This window comes from Sinohyriopsis cumingii, chromosome 5 (assembly GCF_028554795.1).
Source record: "Sinohyriopsis cumingii isolate HCF-2022 chromosome 5, ASM2855479v2, whole genome shotgun sequence".
Classification (NCBI taxonomy): Eukaryota; Metazoa; Mollusca; class Bivalvia; order Unionida; family Unionidae; genus Sinohyriopsis; species Sinohyriopsis cumingii.
The window spans coordinates 100,478,356-100,490,906 of record NC_142965.1 but is presented as its reverse complement, the minus strand read 5'-3'; the positions used below and the strand labels follow the sequence as shown (position 1 = coordinate 100,490,906).

General features: G+C 32.7%; 1 protein-coding gene across 2 annotated transcripts in view; it reads left to right on the top strand.

Moving 5' to 3' along the window:
• The window catches only part of LOC149799877 (uncharacterized), a 203,721-nt gene that overhangs the window by 129,030 nt on the left and 62,140 nt on the right, over positions 1-12,551 (top strand). For both annotated transcript variants that reach the window (XM_089959317.1, XM_089959316.1), the window contains exons 32-38: positions 435-455; positions 4,180-4,200; positions 5,576-5,596; positions 7,077-7,097; positions 9,124-9,144; positions 10,759-10,779; positions 12,418-12,441. In XM_089959317.1, the coding sequence (XP_089815443.1) occupies positions 435-455; positions 4,180-4,200; positions 5,576-5,596; positions 7,077-7,097; positions 9,124-9,144; positions 10,759-10,779; positions 12,418-12,441 (150 nt within the window). The remainder of the gene's footprint in view (positions 1-434; positions 456-4,179; positions 4,201-5,575; positions 5,597-7,076; positions 7,098-9,123; positions 9,145-10,758; positions 10,780-12,417; positions 12,442-12,551) is intronic.

The window sequence follows — 12,551 nt, the reverse complement described above, 5'->3', positions numbered from 1 at the left end:
AAATAGAGCTGCTGTCATCACGGAAACAAATCTTCGGAAAACATTATTTTAGATGAATATTTTTAAGATAGCGTAGACTTCGTGTCGTTGAAGCTTGGTCCAGAAAGTAAAAGCACGTTTCTAAATCCTCGATTTGGATACATTTCGGTGTGCAATAAACTCTCCACTTAAAAAGTATGTTTTGTACTTCGTCTCAAATACAATAAATCTAGCGTTATATTTACTTGTATTGTTTCTTTAGATACGAAATCCATATTTGGAACACGGAAATACAAAACTGTTATGCAATAATTATCTCTTTGCATGCATATATATATATATATATATATATATATATATATATATATATATATATATATATATATATATATATATATATATATATATATATATATATATATATATATACTTACATACATTGCTCTTATTTTCAGAAAAGAGATCGAGAAATTGCAGTAAGTGGAATATTTCGAGATATATGTCAATAAGCACTTATATGGAAAACGTTAAGAAACACATAATGAAACTTGTACATATGTATTGTGGTGTCCATGATCGCCTAATAAGTGAATAAAGACACACCCTTTAAAATCCCATATATGTTTATTTGTTTTCCTTTTCCCAGTAAAAAATACATTAGATTTCAAGTATAATATAGATGATTGTGTGAAACGGTCATTAAAAAGACACCAGGTAGACTCCAGGTTAGAAAAGGGGATTTACTCGAAAAAGTACAGACGCAATATTTGAATGCTCGAGTGTACATGTCTTATTGTTGGTAGATTGCTACGATATCGTGCGCACTGCTTTTTCGCGGTATTTGACGTTTTCGGTATTTTTCTGCATGGCGCCACCTATCGTCAACTTATCTTATAGGAAAAACACGAATATACGTTACTAGTTCAGCATAACCAGCTGATTTTGGGAAATGTCTGGACTGCTGATGAGTACACTATTTTAAAAATACACTCTCGAAAACCACTGTTTCCAAATAATGGCCGCACCCGATTGTAACCCTGAATCATTGTAACAAATCGGTTACCAAGTTTGTCGTCCGATAATGTCTAAAGATGCTAGGCAAGATACATATCACATTATTACCGTATTTATTAAGAACTGAGATCGAATCTATGATAGCAAATAAGAGTCAAAACGGGAAGTATGGGCGGTTGTTGTTTTCTGAAAGCTTTCGCAATTAACCGGTGTTGACTTTAGATCATTGTTGTACTCAAATATTATTAAGTTTCATTGAAACATCGGTAAATTTGAACAGTCTGATATTCACATGTACTTTTAGGCTCATATTGATGGTTCATTCTCAGCGACAATTCCGGCGCTACTCCCAACGTGACAGGTGATTACAGATGCATTTCTTTAATACCTCTGATACATTTCTGTCGGGCGGCACAGGTGGCACAATGAGTGGGCATGGACGAATCATCCATTTCTCATGTTGACTTACACCTTGTGCAACAAAGGCATCAAGTTCGTAACATTAGGACATGTACATATTTGACGCAATAATAATTATGGTTAATTATATATCCTTCACGTTTATTGCGGTCCAAGCATAAAAATATTTCTTCAAAATGTCGTATGTGTCATTGTTATCATTAGGACAAGTACAGAATTGACGTAGTAATAATATTCGTAACTCCCCTTGCATAACCGGGTATCTACATTGCCTCTATTTATTGATCGTGTCCGCCAATCGCAAATTGTAAGACCCACCATCCCATGGCACTGCAGTATATATGTTGCACAAAGTGCATGACCCTCATTATGTCACCAGTGCCCTCCAACAACAGAAACTTATCTGAGAGAATTAAAGCAATTGTTCTGTAACATTCTGTGATGGGGAGGGGAGGGAATCAGGATTGTCGGTGACATTTGGCCCACCAACATTATCATGAAAATATATGTCGAGCATTGACTGTGTACAAGCCTCCAGGCATGGGCGCCCACATAATTCTTTGCAGATGGGGCAGTCAGTCACGGTCGGGAGAATTAATTGCATAGTTCCATGCGTAAGCAGTCTGAAACTAAACCTAATATTTACTAAGCGTTCTGAACAGAATCTTGTGACATATTTTCATATATATATATATATATATATATATATATATATATATATATATATATATATTCAGTATGATTTTTGAGGGTGGTTACATGACCCTTTGACCTACGCTGCGGGCGCCCCTCCTCCAGGTGTTCCATCAGAAAGTAATAATCGGTGTACAACAAACTTTTAAAATCAACCCTTGTCAATTTCGAAAACAAACAGGAAACAGGCACATTAATATCCTTCAGATTTTTACCCTGATTTACTTCCATAAATTCGAGCTCGCGGCTCTTGGCAAATACGATAATCATGTGCTGTGACAAATGCATACCTTCTTTACACATTATCAGACAACAAACTGGTTAACCGATTTATTACAGCGATATTGACTTTAAGATGATATTAATTATATTTGAGAACATTTGGTTCGGTTATGTTTGGAAACGGAGATAAACATGTGTACAAAAGGTTCTCTAAAACGTTATATGATCAACATTTTGATGCGAGGTTTAGAGGCAATTAACCAATATAGATGACGTTCAAGTTTGGATAGTCTACTTTTCATCTTTGCTATTACATCCCTTTTGCATTATAATTGGTAGAATCCAGCTATAAAGATTGGTATTTGTTAATAAACCCCTTTTTCAGTGTAAAGATGAATCCTGGATAAATCATTTGTGCAGAGATTAATTCCACCATATGTCTTGCACTGTCCTCGTATCAAAATGGAAATAATGAGTTTTCCATTGAGAACACTAATGTTACATTGCTTTTGTGATGAACACTTGTTGTCTAAGAAAACTTGAACGCAATTGACTAATAAAAATTATTATTTTTTATTAAAAATGAGGACACCTCGTAAATTAAACGACTTTACACCAAGTAGCCTGATCGCACTGTGCAAATTGTTGATTTCCATGCATTTTACCTCTTAGCTAATAATGGATTGCTCTACTTTATAATTAACATTCAATGTCAAAATGACCTATAACTTCTTCTCACATTACGAAACTGATTAATGAGTTAGGCCTCACTTTTGATATGTATTTTGATATATATCAGAGACGAAAATAATTTATGCACTAACGCATCGTTCGATTTTACATCATTACTAGTTAAAAAGAATGCATTTTATCAATTGATTACATTTGATATGCGCATAACAAACCAGAATTAATATATTGGTGGATTATTTGCATTGGAAGATTTAGATCCTGGTGTATTTGCGCCTAGATATATCAATACAATTACTGAGATTGCCAATAATCGATAAAACAAAAGAACACGAGTCAGAGTCAGAAAAGGATGGCATCGTATGTCCTATTATGCTGATTTAATTAATGCTTTAGTATCTTGAAAACGGCTTTCAAATACTGACGTAAAATTAAAATGGGAGAGAGCGACAGATGTATTTATAAACAAAAACATCTTGGTGAGATATTTTGTTTTGTGTTTTACTTTGGCAAAGTACCAATCAAGCATATTTTTCTTATACTTTCGAACATAGTGTATTGATGCCGTGACTGTTGTCTTTTCTTTCGGAGTCATCATCTAATTTCTCAGTTTAAAGTTCAGACAGCTTCTTAACTTGCGAAAGTGTCGCTGAAAATCCGTTTGAGTTTCCCATACAAACTTACTTGTTTAATTTAATTCAATGTAGAAATGTTCCTAAATTACATATTGGTGTCGTCATCGAGGAAACTATACCTCGGAGATCGTTATATCTGTGGTTCGCAACCTTGTTTAAGCCGCGAACTTAAAAATAGTTTGACTGAGCCTCACGACCCAATTTCAAAATTTCGTTACGTTTTACCACTATTTCGGTCGCGATATGTGGGTTGGGAACCACTGTATTGGATGACAATTTTGTGATGTCTTGGACTTCATTTACCTTTCTACTGCCCAAGGTTGCATAAAAGTATTATATATATATAAGATCATTTGATGATATGAATGACAGTTGATTTTGATCTTCACCACAAATGAAATATATTTAGCGATTCTTTTAACTATATGTGTTCCCTAGCTATGTTTGAAACAAGGAGATAAAATTCATCTGCGTAAATAGTATTTCTTTGGATTCATATTTATGAGGATATTTGTTTTCATTTCAGGAAGGAGGTGAATAAATTACAGTAAGCAGACTGTTTTAAGATAGGGTCGAACTGGATGGATACACTTAGGCTTGCTATTTTAGTGTTTGTTCTTATGCTGAGTTTTATAAACAGTTCTACATTGTTTTGTCCAATTATATTTCTTGCACGGTGAATAAATATTATTATCTGGGCTACGGATACTTCCATACTGCGTGCATATGACAAGTCACTATTGCAAATATCAATTTGTTTTTATGCTTGCCAAGATTCCTTTTTCTCTTGGAAACGTACTAACACGTGGCATTTATGTCAATGTAAGCTAATTTGGTCATAAAATCTTCACATAATTCATTACCTTGAACGCTTGTGTCTGCCCAACGCTTGTTTCTTCTTCTTGCAGAATGTTATATATTTATTCAAACTGAAGGAAGGAATTGGTAATGAATAATATTTGCCGGCGTCATTCATACAAATTACTAAGAAGAACATAAACATTTGTAAAACGGTGACAATTGCCAAGAAGCTTCCATGAAAGAGCCCATGTCGTAAAGTATGGCGTATTGGCTTAGAGGCCCTGAAGCTATTGGTTTTCTACCAAAATCATCTTCATCATTTGTATTTTGTTCTCAAATTTGGGGCTTGAGCTGACTTGCAATATGGACGTTTCTGAGAGAAAAGGGATAGCTCTTGGCCTTAATATGCCTTTGTATGCTGTTTTAAAAGACTCTGTAGAGCACTTTTCACAGTCATAACCACTCAGTTTGTCAATCCATGTTAAGATTTCTTCTAAGTAAAGATGTGATAATTTCAAAACTGATGTGTTCACGTTCGTTGTCATTAAGCCATCGTAATATATTGCGGATATCCGATTCAGTCGTTTGTTAGTTGGAACATTGTTTGGGTAACTCAATAATCGCATCCACAACGTCATCTTTAATATAGCTACTTTCATATCTTATCTATTAGAATAGACAAATCATTGATACATTAGCGTATATTGTTTGGTTACAATAAAAGTAGTCCCTATCATACGATACTTTCTAGGCACTCGTGACGTACAGTATGAAGCAGTACATTATGGATAAATACTGTATGATCCTGACAATCTTACGTGATTGCAGACAAAAGAAGTACAGAGAGATATGATTATTTAATATCATTTGATTTTTATGTAACAGTATATACCATGCCATGATTGTAACTTCACCTTTGTAACTCAAAAACTCAAGTGTGCAATCTTCTTCGCAAAATAAAAATACTATCTGTATCCTATCTTTGATTTTTCTTCCAGACGAGATATATCTAAGAGCAGATTTAGATGAAACAGTCGTATTTTACTCAAGTACGTAACATACATATCTATATTTGCGTTTGTATTTATACATATAAATGGATGTTGTTTTTCTCTTCACAGAGCGAAGCAAGTGGAAGCGATGTAAGCAGATATGTGTCCATATACAAAGTATTTGATTAATATTTGCGGTTCTAACCTACGTCAAAGCGTGGCATCCGTTTCGTATTTGCCATTAGCTCAGTTTACATTAGAATTGAAGTAGACTTTTTAGCGTACGCTAAAATAATAAGATAGTTAACATATATGCTCTTGCATTAATTATATCCTTTGCACGCCGGGTTGATCATAATGGTCAGATTGACGTTTTGTCTTGATTTACTCGTTAGAAAATGCCACAAATTAAAGTGCTAATACATTGTCTGTCTAGAAAAGGCTCGTTCTGTTGGAAACATATACACAAACTAGGGTCCCAAAAAGAGTATTATTGTTAAATCCCAAAAATGGTATGCCATATTGATTAAATGAATTCGTACCATGTAGCTCGATCTATATGTAAAATTGTTTTCATGACACTCTCCGTCGGAGTTAGAGATCAACCGTTTACAAATTCAAACATTCCACTTGTTTCCAAATGAATATATAAGGCAAAATTTCATCAAGGTGCATCATATCAAGATCATATACTCTCTGCTATTGTTACCCTCCGACTTAGCTACCAATAAGCAAAGTAGAAAAGAGGGAGTTGAAAGTAAACGTGCATACTTTCCTGCGTTTGAGTTGTTGCTGCCTTAGACTTTAATATACTGATCAGAAATATCAATTTTGAGGTTTATTGCTAGTTCAAAATACGTTTGATATTGCATATGCTAAATAGTTATTTCGGGAAACGAAAGTGAAACACGGGAAAAGATTATGAAATATTGTGTCTTCCGTACTCAGTGCTTTGCTGTTTCATAACCAGCAAGCACGTTTACGAAACAGACAAACACTTAGACTTGGGAAGTCATTGCCATATGTGTAATGAAAACATGCACATCTCTGGAATGGTTATTTTAACATATTTTGGTTCCATCTAAGAAATACTGAACATAGTTATCTTACAATTACTTTTGCGAAACATTTGATCGGTTGTGTCATTGTCAATGCATTTTGTTTCTATACCTTCTTAAAAGCAAGCGAATTAATATTCTTGTTAATCTCAACTAATATTTCAATAATTATTAGCATGTTTAATATCATCTGAGTTTTCGTTTGCACCATAGTAGATCCCAAGAAGGAATTTCAGCGTCCTTTCGCGGCTAGCAAGTCAGAAGTTAGACATGTTTGTCTTGGGGAAACCCATGAACTGGTCTCAAAATTCAAGAAATTTCATGCAATTCGTCAGCAAGATTGATTCTACACCTTCCAAGGTCAAAAGGGCTAAATAGCATGTTTACTTTAATCTAAAGTACAACCTTCTATTGTGAAGCTATGTAATGTGTTGAAATTCACCCATGCAATCTACAATCATAAACGTTAACATACATAATATAGAAATACATAGCATTTACATAGAGAGTATGTCCCATCCTTACCCTCAGGTTACTATTCATATTAATGTCAGTGTTTTTTTTATCTTCAGGGTGGAGTTCTCTAAAATGAGGTACGGAAAATACTTCGATAGTTTTCGTAATGAAGATGTTCTTAGATGGATCAATGGGCATATTCTCTGCTTTGTGTTTTATATTTCTTCAGTTCTGAATTGGAATTAGTATCCATTCACTATAATCATATATAAATAAAGGCTGCGATTTGTCACGTCACATAAATAAATGTATACACAGAATTTTGCAGCATTTAGTCTAATGATACACATTGTAAATGACGGGCTTACTAATTTTTTAGATTATGTGCCCGTCACGATTTTATGCACTGATTGTCAATTTGTTTGTCGTATATGCTTGTTGTGTTGAATATATATCAAGGAACCTGGAGCCTGTGGAAACTATTCTGTGTTATAACACAAACCACTGCTGCCAAAGAAGTTGAATAAAGTATCTTCGGAAGATGTATCTGAATCGCATTATAAAATTCACTTCAACATTTGATATTCCCGCTTACCACATTGAAAAAGAGAAACATGTTTGCAACTAACCAACATGAACGCTCTATCCCTGAATCCTACAGGAGAATGCTTGCTAAAACGAACATAATTTATCAAATTCGAATAAATAACGTAATAACATAAGTAAGAGAATTGTTTTTTAATTCGATCTATATGGAGATTGGAACATAGAACACCGATAACCTTGCCTCGACGTACCAACAACAGGCCATTTTGACAATGCACAAATCACATTAAAATCAAGCTTCTCATTCATTGTTCTAGGCATTAGTGCTTAGCGGATATATACACGTGTTGGCTAAATAATTAATATCACTCCATAGTTATTCCCTTAACTGCAATCATTAACTAATCTATACGTAAACCTACAGGTGAAATTTTATAATCTGTATAATAGTATATACTATATATATATATATATATATATATATATATATATATATAGTTTAATTTTCGACATAAATGAGTCAGTTAATTTGAACATGGACGGTATATTAATAACAGCCATAGTATAAATCTTACGTCATCATATATGAAAAAGGTGGAATTTCAACTAGAAATGTCATCTGCAGTGCATATAAACTTGGTAATTGTTAAATGTCAAATAGGCCTATTTGTAAACAAAGCAGATGATAGTAGTTGGAAGGTTGTGTATTTGGTGAATGCTGAATATTCAATGCCTGACTGCTTCTAACTCCTAAACACATTTTTAAATACTGATGGTGCTGTTTCACTGGAAGGCTAAGTTGTAGGTCAAACTGAACCTTGGAATGTCACCACAATCCCTGCCAGTTCCTTTCCAGAAAACTGGATCGCCCCCGACAAGGTTATAATTTTATGTCGTATTTTAACCTTCAATGATTTACACCTTCTGAACAGTTTTTAAATACTGATGGAAAATGTCATCACATTAGATGTAATTTAAAACAAAATATATCTCGAAGAGGTGTTGTAACGTAATCTTTTTATTTCTAATGAGGACTAGTGAATATCAATACTTGTCTCAAACAAATATGTTTTAGACATTTTAGTGATGTTGTCATTGTAGCTGCGTTTTTTTTCTCCATCCTTTAAACATAGCAAGAGATATGGTTGTCTAATTGAATGTGACAGAATGTATTACTTTGCAATCTTTTGCTGAGAAATATTTTAGATTTTTCTTGCGAATGGTTATAGTTTTGCTGTAACGGAGAAGAAAGAAATTGTTAAGGAATAAATTTTAATGTACTGATGATATTTTGCTACACTATGTACATGTTTTAACCAAATCATCTAATGTTCTTTACAACATTAAATATCAAACCAGAATTGAAAGGAAATATCACGTTTTTAATTCTAACACAAACAAATTTTGATGTGCATTATATTTTTTCATTTAAAGAATTATATGTACTTAGCTTTGGTTTACATCTCAAATGAATTATACTTAACAATACATATTGTTTACCGACCAATTCATACTTGAAACAATTATGTGATACGTGCTTGTAAACTATGGAAAATATATATCGTTTCACATATTAAGCTTGTATTCATGCTAAGGTGGCATTTGTTTTATTTTTAGGGAAAATCGTGCGAAAACTCAGTAAGTGGAATATGTGTACAGAAATTTCAACGCAGATACACTTATACGCATGACGTTAAGGAACGTGTTGTGTCTTTTCATTTTCTTCAAGTTTAAATTGAAATTAGTAAAGATTTGCTCCAACGATAGGCATTTCAAAAGAAAGTAGTATCATAAACATTCATAAATAGATAGAATTACTTGCACTTCTGCAGATACTATTCATATTATACATGGTTAACTTATCGTAATTTTTAAGCTAAAACTTTGTTCTACATCTGCTTGTGAGAAGAGGCGATAAAAATTGCAAATGTTCCATTGACGATAACGTAAATTGTTATAGTCTTGGAAATACAGAGTAAGTTGCTTGTTAACGAAATTATGTTTCTTAACCAATAAAATGTGATGTTATAGAAATTAAGTGAATGAACAAGATGAAAATGTATTTTCCACATACTTGACGTCGAAGTTAGATATCAGTTGTTACGCATTTGCCATCAGAATTTGTCGCAGCCTGGCTCTTTGATTTTTTTCCTGACAAAATTAATATAGATATTCTACTTGAGAGGTACGCTGTTGGTAATGAGTAACTTTTACTGATGCTTCCAACAAAGTAGATAGGATATCGTTACACTAAATCCACAGTTCATGTCTTTTGGGATTTAGTTTATTTTGGAGTGGTATAGGCTTTTTATTACCTTACACACACACACACACACACACACACACACACACAAATATATATATATATATATATATATATATATATATATATATATATATATATATATATATATATATATATATATATATATATATATATATATATATATATATATATTTCTCTAATGTTAACTGATATTTTATACAATATTAGTTAACATACCAGTCTGCAAAGTAATTTTCCAATGTTACTTTTTCCTCTTAGTACACTCCTACTTAAGATATTTTCTCTATTTAGGAAAGCTGTCCTTCCTTCATATGTATTTATCTCAAAATATATAATTATCATTTTAAAATCATTAGCCATTAATCAGTTTCCCTAAAATTTATCCAAGTACAGTACATATGTTTCAGTGATGTGAATCAGTTAAGGCTAAATTCCAGTACAGTTGCGTTCGGATTCGTTATGAATAACATTGAATCATAACTTAAATTTCCTTATCAGTATAGTTCGTCTAAATTCCAATCCCATACTAGGAATATTTAGACTAGGCTGAAAATTTTTAAACTGACTCGTCGATCCTTAAACGGGAAATAGTGCATATCTTGGAACCAATCTTTCGTAACTAGTAACGTATCGAATTTCTTGGATGTCGAGTTTGTGATACAATGCAATTCACGTTTATCGATTTTTTGTCAGTATTTTATATACTTTCCCTATTTTTCTAGCATCTTCTGCCAAATATTTCATTTCCAGATTTCGATACCTTTTTACTGTCCGATGAGTTTAGAAGTCTGGAAATGAAATGGGTTTTAGAAATGAAACATATTACATAAAATCGTCCTTTATGCTTTATAAGCAACGCAATCAATTGTGTAAAATAATATACACTGGTCAAATATGTATCTTTCAGGTCTATTTGATGCTCATGCTTGTATCTAAATTTGTGTATATATTATTTTCGTTTGTAGAACGGAAATCGAAGAACTAAAGTAAGTGTTATAGTTCGGAATACTATTAAACGTTAATGTGGACTTTGTATATTGTTTTGTAATAGCAAGTATGTTCTTTCCTTTGTTTCAAATCAGAAATTCATATCAATTCAAACATGTATTGCTAGACATCTTTAAGGGCAGCAAGCTGCGTGTCAACTGAATTGGAGGTATCTTTATTGGAACGTGTGAGGATTTTGATAATAGTATGTACCATGTACTGTGCATGTATTGTAATTCTGAAGGTATTTCGTTCTTCACAAACCACTGATTCGAATGCCAATCTGTTATTGCGTTTGATATAAACGATTGTCAAATAAGGGCTTAGGGACCATCTTAGGGTTAAAAGAAAGTCTATTGCTACACAAAAATGTGATGCGAGTAAAATAAAATGACACAATGTGAGTAAGCGGTAACGTAGATTATCTTACCGCGATAATGTGCTGCTGACAGTCAGTGTTATTTCTTTGTAGTAAAAGGCATAACTTTATTGTAATTGAAAACATTATAAGCTTGGAGAGAAATTCGTACTGGAGTCATTGATGCAAACGACTTAGAGATTGCTACACTGAATAAATTGTTTTTGAAATATGATGAGATAGGTATTGCACTATTGTAGCTTGCAGTTTATAATATAGACGTCTATATTGTATTGTCTTTTTGTTTTCTTGCGCTAGAACGACAATGAATGGCATGTGACAGGCTTTGAAATAAATTTGTTCAATTCCACAACATTTTCGTTCAAATAATTAAATATTAAGATGTGATATTTGCATGTTTTCCTAGATTTGTTGATGCTACAAAATCAATTCACCGAAAGAGTATCCGACTGGATAGATGACTCAGCTGGTATTTTCTTAAATAGTCAGGACATGCTGCAAGACCTCATATATATATATATATATATATATATATATATATATATATATATATATATATATATATATATATATATATATATATATATATATATATATATATATAATTATTTTATGGATCTTTTTAGTTTATAGAATGTTAACTGGCATGCGTGGTGCGCAAAGAAAGTTCAATTTTGACCTTGCTCCCATTGCTTTTATTAGAGGACATTTTCTCCACTTAAATGATTGTATTTTTACATCTGTGTTTAATCTCTAAACATGTATATCTAAAATATAAACATCTAATGCGCTTATCATTTTCAAAATCATCAGTCATAAATCAGTATTCATCTACTACATACAAGTATATTTGTATTAATGCAGTGCAGCTGTCGAGATGTAATTATAATCCAACAGTTTTGCTCTTCCCAATGTTAAAGGTAGACTACTCAGTTATAACCAAATTTCCCTGTATCGCTTATGTCTATTTGTTCCCCAAATAGTATGCGGCCAATATTTTCTCTATCATTATCTTGCAAAGCTCAGAGTTCAAAATTGTACAGTTTTCGACCTTTCTGCTCGCAGCAATCATTCAAAGTTTGAGAAGGAAATTGATTGAGAAATTAAAACTATCTTTCAAAATATTGTCTTCTATCCTTAAAAGCCCATCCAGTCCATATTGTAAACAATTACATGCTAGTCAACTCGGCACTTGACATATATATATGTACGCTCATGTTTGTGTTCTCATTTGGATTTATATTATTTTCCTTTCTAGCAACGGGGAGACAGAACAAATGGAGTAAGTGTGCTGTTATTAGATTTTTTATAGCGCAGATAAATGTATTTGGTTCATGATACTGGGAACTATTCCTGGGCTTGTAGCAATGGGTTTGCTATTTGCAAAGCGTT